The following is a 17,726-nucleotide window of genomic DNA, read 5'->3' as shown; positions in this document are numbered from 1 at the left end:
GCAGATGGAATCCTGGCTGGTTGTTTTGTATTTAATATGAAAGGGGCTGTTGGTTTCTGCATGTAAATTATAACACCTTACTGAATTCTATTTCTCTTGTGATTTTTCAGTTTATTCTAAATTGGGATTCTCAATTGCTAGTTTTTAAATTAATGGATAGAATTCTATCAAAAGAACTGGAATATCTTCATGATCATTTCACTGTTTCTTTGTAGTAGTAAAAGGCTAAATTATAATTTTAAAAAAAACAAGTAAACACATCAGAATGAAGGGAGTTATTTAATTTGATGATTTTAATGGCCATTGCTTTTTTTTTTTGTTTATTCTTTTTTTTTTTTTTTTTTTGAGGTACGCGGGCCTCTCACTGTTGTGGCCTCTCCCGTTGCGGAGTACAGGCTCCAGACGCGCGGGCTCAGCGGCCATGGCTCACGGGCCCAGCCACTCCGTGGCATGTGGGATCTTCCCGGACTAGGGTACGAACCCGCATCCCCTGCATCGGCAGGCGGACTCTCAGCCACTGCGCCACCAGGGAAGCCCTGTTTATTCTTATTTATTTATTTATTTAATGTATTTGCCAGGGGTGGGGGGTGAATTACTGCTTTTAAACATCCAGTTTCATTGAATGGCCCATGTATTAGAGGTAAGATCCTGGCCAGGCCTGGAGGTAAGGCCAGGCTGACTTTGTCTCTTTGTACCTGTCTTTTTTTTTTAAACAGGATTTTCTTTTTGTTTTTTTTGGCCACTTTGGGTCTTTGCTGCTGCACGCGGGCTTTCTCTCTAGTTGCGGTGAGCAGAGGCTACTCTTGGTTGCAGTGCACGGGCTTCTCATTGTGGTGGCTTGTTGCGGAGCATGGGCTCTAGGTGCTCAGGCTTCAGTAGTTGCAGCACACGGGCTTCAGTAGTTGCAGCACGCAGGCTTCAGTAGTTGTGGCTCACGGGCTCTAGAGCGTAGGCTCAGTAGTTGTAGCGTACGGGCTTAGTTGCTGTGCGGCATGTGGGATCTTCCTGGACCGGGGATTGAACCCGTGTCCCCTGCATTGGCAGGCGGAATCTTAACCACTGCACCACCAGGGCAAGTCCCTGTACCTGTCTTCTAAAGATGAAGATCGTTCTGGGGTTGGCTTCAGTAGTAACTTTTTTTTTTAGATTAGCTAAAAATGCTTTAATAGGGAACTGAACCATGAGAAATGGGAGTTTTGGCTTAATTTTAGTCTGAATAGTGGTAATTGAGCTCAAATAAAATAATACTTAAATAGTAAGAGAAAGAGTGAGAGGGGAAAATGATTTTAGATCCAGGAAAAAAAAAGTTACATAACGTAATTCTACAGTTTTCAGTTTGAAAATTCAGTTTGAAAATGGACTATATAATTTGTATAATTTACAGAGACTTTTGCCTCATGTTGTAGTTAATGTGGCCATATAAGGTGTTTACTGAAGCAGTGCTTCTGAAACTTTGCTGTGCATACTCATCACTCATTCTGATTCTGGGATCTGGAGTGGGCTCTGAGGTTCTATACTAACAAGTAATCAGATGTTGCTGATCCCAGACCATGCTTCAAGTAACCAGGTACTAAATGACCATGACTTTAATATGGTTATTTAGACAAGTTTAACTTTGTAAACTAAAAATCAAACAGGTCCCATTGATCGAATGCATCATTCTTTTTTTCTACTTCATCATTGGTTTCACTGCTTATTAGAATGTGCTGCTTTTACAGTCTCAATGTGATGTCCTGCTCAGTAGTGTGTACCCTCTACCCCAGGGAGCACGGCACTCTGCCACCCCCGTCCTCCCATCCAGGATTCAATTGTGTGATGCTTTTTATTCATGTGATTTCTCCAGACTGGGTTGCTCTTCTTCACCTGTCTAGCACTTCCCATCCTTCGAGACCCAGTTCAAATCCTAGCTTTAGAACATCTTTTTCAGCTGCTTTAGCCCACTATGAACTGTGATTGTCTTCTACAGTCAGTATTTTACTTACATGTCTGTTTGTTTGTTTCCCTAGTTAGATTTTTTAAAGATAAGGTTTATCTTGGACATTTTGCATTCCCTTCATGACCTCTCCTCATGGATATCTAAAAAACACTTTGGACACAGTGTCTCTGAATCCATAATTTTTGCCTCTAAAAACCTGTTTCTATTCCTGTGTTCTCTGTATCAATGAATACCAAAGACCTTAGGGTAAAGAGAAAATCCAGTCTTTCATCAAGTCCTGTTAATTTTATCTCCAAAGCATTTCTTAAATCTTTGCTTTTCTCTTCCTCCAATCTAGGCTTACATGGACTGACCCAGGAGATTATGAACTGATCTATCTACATCCACTCTGGTGCCCCTTCTCACCACTGTAGTATAACTCAGGTCTATCATGTATGTTAGTATCTCCAGAATTGTCTTTCATTATGTTCCCTTTCTCTGTTTACTCCATTTTGTAAACCTTATTTTATGGTATCCAGGGATATGCCCTTCTATCTTTCTAACCCAGTCTTCCCTTTACACTTTTATCCCTTTTTATCCTTCAGAATAAAAGTCAAGATTCCCTTACTTGGGAAAGTATTTATTCCCTAATGCTTCCCTGGAACCAGAGAGGTTTTTGAAGGAAAAACAAAACAACAGTCCTTTTATGGCATCTCTGCTTTCGGCATAAAGCAAGATCCTACTTGGTCTGGCCTCTGTCTGCATCTGTAAATTATTTATGTGTTATCTGTTGTTAAAATCCCTGATGTTTGAATTGATTTCTGTCTTCTAGTGGACCTCTATTAAAAACAAACAACAAACAAAACCAACCTACCGAAAACTACTTGTTAACAAAGCAGAAAGCTATTGTTTGATTAGTCTGATCACCTTAAAACAGTAGGGCTTAACAGGGATGAAAATCAGTGTTAATTGGATATTACAGATGTATTTTTTAATGATTCTCGGTTTTATTTAAAAAATAAAAAGCATGCATACAGTGAAATATAAAACTATGTCTTTAAATAGGTTTGCTATCATTTAAAAGTTAATAGACTAAAAAAAGTTAATAGACTGTTTTATCACTTTCAGGTTTATAGAAAAATTGAGTAGAAAAGCATTGTGCTTTTGTGTTATATCTAAAAAGTCATCAAACCCAAGCTTACCTAGATTTTCCCGTGTTATTTTCTAAGAGTTTTATAACTTTGCATCTTACATTTAGGTTTGTGATCCATTTTGAGTTAATTTTTGAGTTAAGGTCTGTAGATTTCTTTTTTCTTTCGTACGCGGATGTCCATTTGTTGAAAAGGCTGATCTCTTCATTGAATTCCCTTTGCTCTTTCGTCAAAAGATTACTTGACTGTGTGTGGGGGGGTTTACTTTTGGAATCTCTTCCATTGATCTGTTCTTTTACCAATACAACACTGTCTTGATTACTGTAGATTTATAGTAACTAGTGAAGTTGAATGGAGAGTGTCAGTCTTTTAACTTTGTTCGTCAATATTGTGTTGATTATTCTGGGTCTTTTGCCTTTCCATATGAACTTGAGAATTCATTTGTTGATATCCACAAAATAACTTGCTGAGACTTTAAATGGCATTGCATTGATCCTATAGATCAAGTTTGGAAGAACTGACACCTTGACAATACTGAGTTTTCCAATCCATATGTGGAATACTTCCATTTAATTTGGGTCTTTGAGTTCTTTCATCAGAGTTGTGTAATTTTCCTCATAGATTCTGTACATAATTAGATTTATACCTGTGTATTTCATTTTTTGAATTTGTATTTTTGAATTTGTATTGAATTTGTATTTCATTTTTTGAATACTTGTATGCAGATTGAATACTTGTATGTGGATTGGGAGGGAGGGTTGTCTGTAAAGTTATATGCTGATTTTTAACTAGGCAGGGGTTGGCGCCCCAACCCCATATTACAGTTGTTCAAGGGTCAACTGTAATATGTACAACACAATATGATAACCAAAGCAAGAAGCTGGGAAAGAGGATAGTAGTGGAAACTTTAGGTATGAGAAGGAATAGCAGAATTTTGTGCTTTTGAGGAGATGAGACTGTCACAAAGTAAATGGACACCAAGAATAAGTATATAAAACAGTGTCCTGGGAGTCCCTGGCGGTCCAGTGGTAAGGACTCAGTGCTTTCACTGCTGTGGGCCTGGGTTCAATCCCTGGGGACTAAGATCCCACAAGCCATGCAGCATGGCCAAAAATGAATAAATAAAAATAAAATAGTGTCTTGCCACATGGTTCATTCAAAGGTTCTTTAAATTTCAGCTTAAGCTTCCGTGGATAGCCTTTTCTCTCTAACCTGCTCTGAACTAGGTCATAGTTTTTCACCATCTCCCCACGTCTTATTCTTTCTCTTGGCACCCATTGTTTAATTGTGTTACTTTTTTTTTTTTTTTTTTTTTTGCGGTACGCAGGCCTCTCAGTGCTGTGGCCTCTCCCGCTGCGGAGCACAGGCTCCGGACGCGCAGGCTCGGCGGCCATGGCTCACGGGCCCAGCCGCTCCGCGGCATGCGGGATCCTCCCGGACCGGGGCACGAACGCACGCTCCCTGCATCGGCAGGCAGAATCTCAACCACTGCACCACCAGGGAAGCCCCCATTGTGTTACTTTTATTCTTTACTTTTTATTTAATTTTTTTTTTTTTTTTTTTTTTGGTGGTACGCGGGCCTCTCACTGCCGTGGCGTCTCCCGTTGTAGACCACAGGCTCCAGACGCGCAGGCTCAGCGGCCATGGCTCACGGGCCCAGCCGCTCCGCGGCATGTGGGATCCTCCCGGACCGGGGCACGAACCCGTGTCCCCTGCATCGGCAGACGGACTCTCAACCACTGCGCCACCAGGGAAGCCCTGTTCTTTACTTTTTAAAAAGTAATAATTTTCATAGCATTTATCACAGTTTGTAATTTTTTAAAACTTTATTTAGTTTGCTTATTTACTACACAGTAAACATCATGAAGAAAGGAACCATGTTTTTTTAAAAAATTTAATTTATTTTTTATACAACAGGTTCTTATTAGTTACCTATTTTATACATACTAGCATATATATGTCAGTCCCAGTCTCCCAGTTCATCCCACCCCCCACCCCCACTTTCCTCCCTTGGTGTCCATACGTTTGTTCTCTGCATCTGTCTCCCTATTTCTGCTTTGCAAACCGAAGAAAGGAACCATGTTTTTGTATGCCCAGTGCCTAACATGTATTAAGATGCTCAGTCCTTACTTGTTGAGAAATGAATGAATATCTTTATAAACATACATATACACATGAGTATCAAAGAATGCAAAGTAAGAAAGTTATAAAAATCTATTATAGTCAGTTTTAAACTCTTCAGTAGAGTTGAGGGGTGTTTTCACCTAGAGTTTGAAGGAAGTGATAGGCATGAGTTGAAGTTTTTGAAGGAATGTTCCAAATTTGGAGGAGGAAAAGAGTGGCAAGATTATTTGGGGAAATTAGTAAAATAATGTTGGCAAGAGTTGATAACTACTTTGTAGATTAGCAATGATTATATAAGTATGGAGAAAGCTACTAGATGCTGGGAAGAAAATTTTAAGAGTTAGGGGTAGGTAGATAGTATGGAATTCCAGAAAATGCAGAGAACAGGAATAATATGGTAACAGTAGTTAGAAAAGGATGTTTAGGCAGTGGTCTTGTAGTAAGACACCTAAGGCATGGAGATAAGTGATGAAAGCAATTAGTGCTCCTCGTTCTCTTTAGTTCTGCATTTCAGAGTTCCAAGGTCCTGAGATGATAGGGGATTTGCAAGTTTTATAGGTTATTACAGTTGGATTTCTTTGTAGTGAAATTTTCTTGTTCCACAGCTCTTGGATAAGCACAAGAATACAGAGAGCATGGTAGAGCTTCTGGACTTGTATCAGATGGAGGATGAAGCCTACAGCAGCCTTGCAGAAGCCACAACTGAACTCTATCAGTATTTACTACAGCCATTCCGAGACATGCGAGAACTTGCCATGCTACGAAGACAGCAGATCAAGGTATTTTTTTTTAAATCTAAATAGTAACCTGCCTGTTTCATAGTTCTCAGCGTGGCTGGCTATACATTTTAATTATTAGAGGAGCTTTTATAAATGTAGATATCTGATCCATTGTCCCCAGAGATTCTAGTTTGGTAGTTTTGTGATACATAGAGCCTGAACACCTCATTTTAAAAGCATCTGAAAAGGCGACTTTGCTGAGTAGCCAGGGCTGAGAAAAGCCTAGAAAATTTGTAAATACATTGAGATTCTCATCTTTCCCCCTTTCCTGTGCTTTTTTTCCCCTCTCCATCTACTCCTGTCTCCCTTTTAATGTTTTGGGTATTATCTAGTCTTAGACTTATTTAGTAGGAGTTTTGAGAACATTTGTTTTGGGAAGACCTTGTTTTGAAAGTTACAAGGCATTAATGGTACAGCTTTAAAATTCATGACATTTACTTTTGTGTGTAAAATATATATTACTTTTTTTGAGGCAAGTGTTAAGTGTTCGGTTTTATAGCTGACCTCAAATCAATGTTGCTGTGTTTAATTCACATGGAAATATTGCTGAACTAGGATATTAAAAAACTTTTTGTGTATTAATGCGTGAATTTGGAACATTATTTACGAAATTTATATCTGGGAAATTGCCACTTATTCTGAAAACTTTGTGCTTGGGGGCAAGAATGAGTAGTATAATATTTGAAAAATTATTACAAGGTAAAGCATGTCTGTCTTTTTCCCTTTACTAATGAGTCAAGATATGGAGCAATACAGACTGTCACATAATTGACACACTGTCCTTTATTAATACTTTCGAAAAATATTGGGTTGTTAAGTCAGTTTTATCATAAACTTGGCATTTTGGGTAAAATGGTAACTAGTAACTAAGAATTTTTAGACACTACAGTTTCCTCCAATTTAAAAAAAATGAACTATGGATATTTGTCCATTGAAAACTTGACTGGAAGGCTAGGGATGAACTGGATGATATACATGGAGGCCCCATCTACTTCTACACTAAGCTGCAGTGTTTAGCTGAGATAATCTATATACAGCTTAACATTGATTATCAGAATCTATGTGAATTTTTGCTTTCATATTATATCATGGTTTGTATTGAGTATTAATATTAGCAAATGGATTGAACCTTCTTGTCAGGCTGTATTGTCCACTAGCGTCAGTTACTACTCCATTTTTTTCCCCTGGGAAGCAGAGTATAGGTGAGGAGGAACAGACAACATATTTCTTAAACTGTTAACATTTTCAAAGGTAAAAATCGTATTTTACTGCATTGCCCCTCAAATGCCCCATCAACTATGATGATGAGCTAGTAAGAGAACGTGAACAAATTTGTGCCAAAAAATTCTACAACTTAAGATGAAATGGACACACTTCTTAGAGAAATACAAATTGTCAAAACAGAGTCAAGAAAAAATAGAAAAAATTTGGTAGCTCTGTATTAACAAAGTTGAATTCATAATTTAAAACCTTCTCACAAAGAAAACTCCAGGGCCAGGTAAAGGATCATTGGAGGATTTAAAAGAGGGAACACTTCCCAACTCATTTTTGAGGGCAGCATTATCCAAATCAAACGACATTATAGAAAAAAAGAAAACTACAGATAAACGTCCCTCATGAATGTAGATGCAGTAATTCTTAACATAATATTGAAAAATAGGATTCAATAATATACTGTGATTAGGGTTTATCTTAGAAAGGCAAGATTGGTTTAACATTACAAAAACTAATCAATGTAACTCACCATATTATTAATAAAGGAAAAAAATCAACATGTCTGGGTGCAGAAATGCACTTGATAAAAAGTTCATTGCCCATCCGTGGTAAAATCTCAGCAACCTAGGAAGAGAAGGGAACTTCTTTGAGCTGATAAAGGGTATGTGTGGAAAGCCTGTCTAACATCATACATGATGGTGAATGACTGAATTCTTCCCCCACTAAGATTAGTAACTAGGTAAGATTGTCTGCTCCCACAACTTTTATTCAGTATTTCTCTGGAGTTTGTTGCCAGTTCAATAAAGCAAAAAAAAAATAAAAGGCATATATAAATTAGAAAAAAAGTAGATTATTTGTTTGTAGATCATGTGATCACACATGTAAAAAAAATTAAGAATCTAAAAAAGCTACTGGAAATAATCTGTAAGTTTAGTTACAAGGTCAGTATTAAAGATTCAGTTGCATTTTCTATCTTCCAGAAATGAAGTTGAAATCAAAAATTTTTAAATGCCTTTTACATTAGCATCTCTGAACATGAAATGTTTAGGGATAAATTTTATAAAATATATGAAAGGACTATATACTGAAAAATTATAAGATTTTGATGAGAAAAATTAAAGCATACCTAAATAAATGGGAGATAGACCATGTTAATAGATTGGAAGATAATCTATTAACAATAATCAATAATGTTTAGATGTCAGTTCTCAACTGATCTGTAGATTCAAATTAATATTCCAGTAGGGTGTTTTTTTTTTTAAACTAACCAGCCAATTATAAAATAGCTAGAGAAATCCAGACATTGTGGTGATAGTATAGGATAGATGTGTAAATGAATGGAACTAAACAGAATCCAGAAATAAACCTGTGGTTATATAGTCAGTTAGTTTTCTACAAAGGTGACAAGGCAATTCAGTGGGGAGAAAGAATAGTCTTATTGACAGATGGTGCTAGAAGTGGATACCCATATAGAAATAATGAGGTCCAGGCTTCCTTATCTTATACCATACACAAAAATTAATTTGAAATACGTGTTAGACCCAAACATAAAGCTCATAGTATAAAACTTTTATAACAAAACTAGGAAGTTTTTACAGTCTTTCAGAAGGAAAGACAAAGGTTTTTTAGATAGGATGCAGAAAACTTCAGCAAAAAAAAAAAAGATAAAATTGGACTTCACTAAAATTAAAATTAAATACTTTTGCTATTTTAAAGATTAAGAAAATGAGGAGGCCACACACTGAGAGAAAATAACTTGTAATACATCTGAAAGAGGAACTGTACAACTCAGTAAGACAAAACCCCAAAATTTTCAATATTAGCTAAATATTTAAAAAGACAAAAAGAAATGGCTAATAATCACATGTGAAGATGCTCAACATACTCATCTAGGAAATCCAAATTGGTACCACAGTGAGATACTGTTACACACCCATTGAAGTGAGTATAATGAAAAAATTCTGGCCCTCCCAAGGGCTAGTGAGGATGTAGAGTAAGTGGAATTTTCATACATTGCTAACAGAATTTTAAAGTCGTACAACCACTTTGGAAAACAGTTTGGTGCTTTCTTCAAAGTTAAACAAACATATATGGTTGATCTTTGAAAAACCCTTGGGTGTGGTTCCAGGACCGGCCAATGGTACCAAAATTTTCAGATGCTTAAGTCCCAAAGTGGCTTTCCAGATCGTCGTTCCCCATCCGTGGATTCAACCAACAGCAGATCTTGTAGCACTGTAATATTTATGGGGAAAAAAATCTGCAGTAAGTGGACTCATGCAGTTCAAATCTATGTTGTTCAAGGGTCAACTGTACAATACCTTACAACTCAGCTGTTTGTCTCTTAGTTACTTATACAAGAGAAACGAAAACATCTGTTCACAAAAAAGACTTACATACCAGTGTTCATGCCAACTGTATTCCCGGTAGCCCCAAACTGGGACAACCCAAATAACCATCGACAGGTGAATGGATAAACAAAATGTGGATAAAATGGATAAACAAAACCGTCCTGTATATGTGTGAAGGTATGGATGGCAAAGCAGTACGAGAAGGTATGGATGGCAAAGTAGCACGAACATGTTTTGGAGGTGATGGAAATGTTTTGTATCATGATTGTAGTGGTGGTTTCTTGGGTGTATACAGCAATCAAAACTCATCAAATTGAGCACTTTAGATGGATTTACTTGAACACAGTGTATGTAAATTAAATCCTGATTAAATAGCTTATAAAAAATTGTGCTGAGCAAAAGATGCCAGACAAACTGTGCCTCCATTTACATGGAATTCTAGAAGATTGTCCTAAACAGCTGTTGCCTGGGGTGGGGCCAGGGAGGTCCACTGAGAGGAAGCGGGTGTAACAGAATCCTTTGGGGAGATTGATGTGCTTCAAATCTTGATTATGGTGCCTGTTATCACGGGTATATATATTTGTCAAAATTTACACTTAAAACAGGTACATTTTGTTGTATGTAAATTATAACTCAGGTGATTTTTTAAAAGAAAAATGAGCAGTATGTACAAGTTTATGTAGAGACACAAAATGAGGTGATCACCATTGCCTGAAGATATATGGAAAAAGGGGGATGATCAAGCTTCGCCACTGAAGAATAAGAATTCAGTAGGAAGTGAGTACATATGTCTGTATTGGAGATTGAGAATATTCCAGATAGATATATAAAAACAGGAATGGTATAGTGAACAGGCATAATACTAGGGCTTTTAGTCACAATAAGTTATTCAAACATACTGAATCACCAACCCAGCACCATGAGTGGAGGCCAATAAGTGGCATGGCTGGGATTGAAACACATGTTTGACTGCAAAGCCTGCTCATTTAGTTATACCACAGGGTGTGAATTGTTTGATATGCCTCAGTCTAAGGATTTGTAGGAGAGGAATGATGGTCAGGGGCTAGAATGCTATCTCATCCTATGGAATTTGACCTTTAGCCTCTTTAAAATACACACCTCTTTCGGAAGCTCCCAGACTCTAATATGCTGGTTCTTAAAATGTGACCCCCAGACGAGGAGCATCAGTATCACCTAGAACCTTGTTAAAAATACAGATTCTTAGGCCTCACCTCAGATCTCCTTTGCTGAAACTCTAGGGAGAAGCTCAGCAATCTTTGTTTTAACAAGTCTTCCCGGTAATTCTGATATGAAGTTTGAGAACCACGTGTCGAATAAAATTTGCAACAGCTAAGGGATGGAGCACACTAAATTCAAAGTTACATTCTCTCTGGGCCCCAGTTTTTTCATCCATAAAATGAGATTTAAACTACATGATGCTTGGGAGATTCCCTGGTGGTCCGGTGGATAGGACTTTCACTGCCGGGGCCCAGGTTCAATCCCTAGTCGGGGAACTAAGATCCTGCAAGCTGCGTGGCGTGACCAAAAAAAAAAGCTTAAATAAATAAATAAAAATAAATAAACTAGATGATCCTCTCTAGATTTTTAGGCCCAGTGTCTTAACGAGTCAGGGTTAGCAAGGTGACCTACTGATAGTCTTCCTGGATTAACTATAAGCACTTCAGACACATTGTCCAACTTATTTCTAATGATTTGCTGAAAGTACATAAGCTAGAAACTAGAAGACACCCTCAGCTTTTCCCTCCCCTTTGTAGCCAGTCATGTCATTTTGCAATTCAGCTGTCTTCTAGTTGAAACTTGAATGTACTCTTCTTCCTCCACCCTTCCCCAGGACCAGGCAAATCTATAGGTGTCTTTGTGTGAAATAGAAAAAGTCACCCACCTCCACCCTTATTCCAGCAGACAGATGGGCATATGCAGCAGTACGCATGGCTTGGCAAACCCCCTGGTTTTGTGCAGTGTGCAATTTTTACACCACTGGACCACTATATACTCTGCCACGTACACTATGAAATATATAGTGCTACCACTATACATTAAGGTACTTCTCTCTTACCCCTATTTTTTCCTTTGGTTTCCTTGTCTTTAGATGTCTCTTACCTTCAAAAAATGCCTCATTTCACACTCTTACCTGGGAATAGTACACTTAATATTTGCTTTGAATGTAAAAATGCATGAAATAGATGATGCCAAGTCTAGTCATGTCATTCTCTTAATCAAGAGTCACCTTCAGATGACTCCTGGGCCTGGAAAATTCACATTAAGGTTTCTACTACATCAGTATATTCACAAGTTTATCTTGGCATTTGTTTCACCTAAGAATTGGAATTTTTTTTAACTTACAATCTCAGCAATAGACAGAAGTAACACTTCAGCTTCTCATATAAAACCCAGTATCCAAGCTAGTGATGTACTTTATAATAAGCAATTCCTTGCCAAGAAATTTGTGTTTATAAACTAGTCTCACTATCCTAGCTACCTAAACTAACTCATTTTTTTCCATCTTAAAAACAGACACTGTTTTCTTTCTAGCCCTAAAATTGAAAACAGAGGTGTCATTGTTATTAGCACATGATCCAGCTGACCAATGCTGTACATCTTCAAATTTGCCAAGTTAGGAAGAGAACTCAGTATCCTAGCTTAATGTCTTAGGTACAGTAAACTGTAATTATGTTTTTAAACAGTTGGCTGCAGCATTAGCTACTGAGTTTCAGAAGTCAGTTAAAAAACCAGCATTTAAAAAGCATAGCATGTTTGTTTTCTGTATTTTTGAATATACATGTACAATGAAGGTAAAAATAACAACAAAGAACAGGTTATCGCCAAAAATTACCACCAGATTTTTAATATTATTTTTTCTCTTCAAAAAGATAATGCAAGATTTCTCATTTCTGTACAGTGTTTATGCAAGTGAAAAGGGTTTCTATCTTCATGATCTGAGTTAAGATTTTTGAATTTTGAGCACTGCCTGTTTTGGTTATTACATTTCTGTTCCACAGTTGTGTCTGTTGGTCTGACCAGAAGATCAAATCAGTTATTTCAACAGAGGGAATTTTAAGAACCAGGTATAAAGTTGTTAACAAGGTAGATAAGAAGGCAACTCTTAAGATATCAGAGTTAATTGCAAAAGCAGCCACCACTCCTAGGATCGGGGGTTACAAAGGGAAGAGGTGGTAATTATTAAAGGATAGGTCCTGTGGAGCTGACCTCTGAGAAAGAAGACATTGCTCTTCTAGTGCTGGTGTGTCTGATCTCAGTGGAGAGGACCAGATCTCTGGGGATAGGGCACTGGTGGACAGGTGCTGGTTTGTCTTGGGCACACAAATGAGGTCAGTTCTGTGAAGGTTAAAAAACTGCAAACTCGATTCTGTTAACTCCTTCAAGAAGGTACTGCAGATGCTGGGATGAAGAAGCGAGTCTGGGATGATGATCACAGGAACAGCAAACAGGAAAGTCAAGTGATACAGATAGGAAGAAGCAAATCTTCTCTTTCCTTCAACTCTGAAATCTCCTCCAGCCCTTTCTGTTGGCAAAGGCTAAATGTGGTTTTCAGAGCCTGAACCCCAGCATCACAAGGCAGAAGGTTGAACTTCGGAGTTGATAGAATCTAAATACATTTTGACTTTCAAAGTCAGGGAAAAAACTTAGCTAACCTAGCTTATGGTCTTAGGTATAATAAACATACGAAGTTTAACCATGTCATTGAAAAGGACTTCCATCATAACGTGCCGAGTAAGAATTTAAATTTTTGCTACAATTTATTAAGTTTATCATAATATCAATTTATTAAATTTCCTTTTCATACTTGTGAACACTAATCTTTTGCTTTTTAACTTGTTTTAAAAATCAAAGGTAATCACAACAAATGAAAGCACAAAACCTTGATGGTTTTATTACAGAAAACAAGTTTTCTAAAACCTTAAATGTAAACTGAAGTCTAAATATGCCCCTTACTATTGCTGAGAAGCCCTCAGTGGTTTCCAGTTGCCTGTCATATGCAATACAAACTCCTCAGCCTCCTCATTGATCTAACCTACTTCTCTAGTGTTATCTCCCACTACCTTCATCTGTTTTACCTAAACTCCAGCTAGGCTGGACTGCTCTCTGTCCTTTACCATGCATTGAACTTACTTACTTACCTCAAGGCTTTTGTTCAGGTTAATTCTTACCTACAGCATCCCTTTTGGGTGGTTCTCTTTTCCCATATGCTCCCCATGTAACTGTCAAAATCCTACCCCTCCTTCAAAGCCCTCTGCAATTTATGGGCCTCAGTAAAGTTTGTCCTGATCTAAACAGCTAAATGTGTTCAAAGACTATGGTATCATAAAATACTTTCCAGAAAAGGTTTTAATCAATTTATAGTTCCACCAGCAGTATATTATGTGTGCCTGTTTCACCATGACTTCACTAACCCTCTTCCTACAATAAATGGTTTGTCACCCTACCATCTAAAAACAGCTATCTTGTGTCTTCTCCCGTCTCCTCTACCAATTTATTTTTAACTGGATTCTTTCTTTTTTTAATTTTTATATTATTTTGGAGTATAGTTGATTTACAATGTTCTGTTACTTTCAGTTGTACAGCAAAGTGATTCAGTTATACATATGCATAATTCTTGTTCATATTCTTTTCATAACTGGGTTCTTTTTTCACAGGGGAAGACAGGTTCTCCCTCTCAACCTGCTCTGTGATCTCCCATTAAAATAAAGCAAGAGTGCCTACCCTTAAGCCTTATCCTCTTCTCCACCCTTTTCCTCTCTATTCATTCACACAAATTTCTCAAGAGTATTATACATGTGTCTGCATTTCTCTCCTCATTAAAAACATGTATGGAAGTGAATTTTTATTCACTCATTCAGGAAATATTGTAGATTACCTAGTTCATGCCCAGCAGTGTGCAAGTGAAAAGCAAGCAAGCAGAGATAAAAACCACTTGTGCATTCTCTGCCCTCATGGAACATTCAGAGCAGAAAGGAGGTGATATAAAATAATATAAAGTATGATTGTGATAAGACTTAAGAACGAAGGCTATTATTTAGATTGAAGAGCTTATACTGCCTATAATGATGAGTCAGGGATGACATCCATGAACCAGTAATTGAACTGAGGTCTGAAGATATGGTGGGAATTAATAGGCAAAAGGAATTTGCCTGTACTCCAGAACTGTTGTCGCCAAGTTCATGCTGTTAGGTCCATGGGTACTGGTTGTGTATCTACTTGATCCCTAAGCAGTGTTTGATAGTGTTGATTTCTCCTCCATTGAATCTTGCTACTTATATGATTACAATTCCTTACATGAACTCATTCACTCTCGTTGCTTTAAATGTCTTCTAGTGTGTCAAGGGTACCCAAGCTTATATCTCTGGACATGACTTGCAAAGTTAAACGTAGTATGCAAAATGAAATCCTTGGCAATTCCATGTACATATTTTTTCCCAGTAACCCTAGGATCATTCTTGACCTCGTCCTCTACCTTGCCACTGTCGCCTTAACATTGCTAATTAATTGTTCTGTGTGTGCTGAGCACTACAATGAGTGCTCATACGTTTTTCCCTCTTTCTGGAAGACTTCATTTGCTTAAGTAGCAGTATATTGTTGCTTCAAGACTCAATCACTGTTTTAGACTGTTCCTTTGATTTCTGTTTATTGTACTGTTTAGAGACTATGACCTGCATTATTTCTACTTTTGAAATTCATTATAATTTTTTAGTGGTGTATGATAACTTACTTGATCAATTTTTTTTTAAGTGTGCCGGGGGTGGCACATTTTTCTCTATAATATTTTTTCCCCATCATCCTAATATGGTGTTATTGTTTAAGTTTTAAGTTTCTTTCTCAGTATGTGGTAAAGCAGTACAGAGGGTCTATTGCTGTTCTTCCTGGACTGTAACTTTCTTCCATATTAACATACTGGTTTAGCGCTTTTCTATATTTTAATATTGATATTGTTACTTCTGTGACATTCACTTGGCATACCTCTGTCCATCATTTGATTTTCAACTTTCCTTTGTCCTTTTGTTTTAGTTGTGACTCTTATAAATAATACATAGCCAGTTTTTCTGTTACTTATATCCAGAGTCCTTCAGTAGGCAGATAGGCTGATTTTTATGTATTGTCAATCTTATTTTATTTATTTATGTCAATGATTAAATAAGCATTTTATTGGCACAGATAATTCTTAAACTGAAAATACAATTATCGTAAAGGAGGAAATAAATTTCTCATCCCAGCACTTGAAAATCATCAGTCTTAAACATTTTGTTATATGTCCTTTATATATAGAAGAGGGAAGGATGAAGAAGAAGATAGAGGAGGAAGGGGGAACAATTTCTGCATCAACTGTCTTCAACATTATTGTTAATTTAATTGTTTTGTAAATTGATAGCTTCTACTGCAGAGCAGGGAAAAACAAGTATTCTTTCTTTTAGTACCAAGCACAATGCCTGATATATAAACGTTCAGTAAATGTTAAAAGAGAGAAAGAAATGATTTTTCCATTTTTCTTTTTTCTCTCTACAGATTTCTATAGAGAATGATTACCTGGGTCCCCGAAGAATTGAAAGTCTACAAAAAGAAGATGCTGACTGGCAGCGGAAAGCTCATATGGCTGTGCTGTCCATTCAAGATCTTACTGTCAAATATTTTGAAATAACAGCTAAAGCTCAAAAAGGTGAGTTTCCCAGTAGAATTATTTTTGCTAGGTATTTTCAAAATGGATGGAGGTATTTTCAAAAATGAGTGGTTTAAGTATTTTATGTTCAAAATAGTTATATAGAAAAGAATTAAAGACCACTCATAATCCTAGCAGTTAAAGAAGACCACTATTAACAAGTTAAGGTACATCCTTTCAGTCTTTTCTAGGCATATGTGTTTACATATAGCCCACCTTTAAAAAAATTAAAAGTGATGGGTATTAGTATAGCATAATTCAATTCTGACAATAATCGTTCACAGTTACAGATGTCATAGCTTAAAGTCCCAGTCACCAGCAAGACTCCCTGCCCTTCAGACACTACTTGCAAATTTGGGGTGTCCTTAGGCCATCTGTACGTCTAACCAACTGGCCACAAATTTGGGGTTCCTACAGCCCTTTTAGGTTCAAAAATTCACTCGCAGAACTCAGGAAAACACATACTTACCATTACAATTTATAAAAGATACAAATCAAGCCAAATGAAGAGATACATCTGGCAAGGTCTGTCTGGCAAGGTCCATTCCTTCCAACTCCCTTCCATAGGAGGCCACAGAAATCGTTCCACCACTCCCTGAGAAGCAGTTTAAATTATTCATTATTTTAATAATCTCTCTATTTGTATACCTGGCATTAAAGTCGTTATTCAGGTTATTCTTTCAGCAAATCCACGTTTCCTTAAAAGTTTCACTCGAAGCCATTGTGCTGAATGAGAATACTTTCCTTGATTCCTCAGCATCATCTGGCATTGTCACTTAAAAAAAAACAGTTTAATGGATGAAAAGTAGTACCATGTTTTTAAAATTTGCATTTCTTTGCTTACTACTGAGTGTTCATCTTTTTTGTTTTCATGTAATAATTGGTATTTGCATATCCTTCCTTTTTTCCCAGTTACTGTCTTCTGCCTATTTTTCTATTGGGCTGTTTTCCCCCTATTGATCTATATAAGATCTCCTTGTATTCTCTATATATTAGAAGAGGAGTAAAATAGGCCTTTATTTCCTTCCTTATGCAAAGCCAGGTGTAGCCCAATTTTACTGCTTAACTTTTAAAAACATCTTAAATGGGCCCTTTTCTGACAGGTATATGTATGTTAGAACATTAAGGTTTTTTAAACAAATTTAACATGATTCCTTGTAAACACCAGGACTGTTGCCTTCAGAGCTTTTTTACATATAATGATCACCATAGGGTGCTATTACATGGTGTTATCCTGTTAATGTTATCAGTCATCTTAGCAAGAATCTTTATTCTTGCCAGCAGAGGGAGAGAAGAATCTGGGGTTTTTTTGTTTTTTTTTGTTTTTTTTGTTTTTTTGTGGTACGCGGGGCTCTCACTGTTGTGGCCTCTCCCGTTGCGGAGCACGGGCTCCGGACGCGCAGGCTCAGTGGCCGTGGCTCATGGGCCCAGCCACTCCGCGGCATGTGGGATCTTCCCAGACTGGGGCACGAACCTGTGTCCCCTGCATCGGCAGGCGGACTC

The 17,726-nt window shown here is 37.3% G+C and overlaps 1 protein-coding gene across 2 annotated transcripts in view; it reads left to right on the top strand.

The window, feature by feature from the left end:
• The window catches only part of JMY (junction mediating and regulatory protein, p53 cofactor), a 74,128-nt gene that overhangs the window by 25,100 nt on the left and 31,302 nt on the right, over positions 1-17,726 (top strand). For both annotated transcript variants that reach the window (XM_060009248.1, XM_060009247.1), the window contains exons 2-3: positions 5,796-5,969; positions 16,073-16,223. In XM_060009248.1, coding sequence (XP_059865231.1) covers positions 5,796-5,969; positions 16,073-16,223 — 325 coding nt within the window. The remainder of the gene's footprint in view (positions 1-5,795; positions 5,970-16,072; positions 16,224-17,726) is intronic.

This window comes from Delphinus delphis, chromosome 3 (assembly GCF_949987515.2).
Source record: "Delphinus delphis chromosome 3, mDelDel1.2, whole genome shotgun sequence".
Classification (NCBI taxonomy): Eukaryota; Metazoa; Chordata; class Mammalia; order Artiodactyla; family Delphinidae; genus Delphinus; species Delphinus delphis.
The sequence above is the reverse complement of the archived record's forward strand: the minus strand, read 5'-3'. Positions and strand labels throughout refer to the sequence as shown.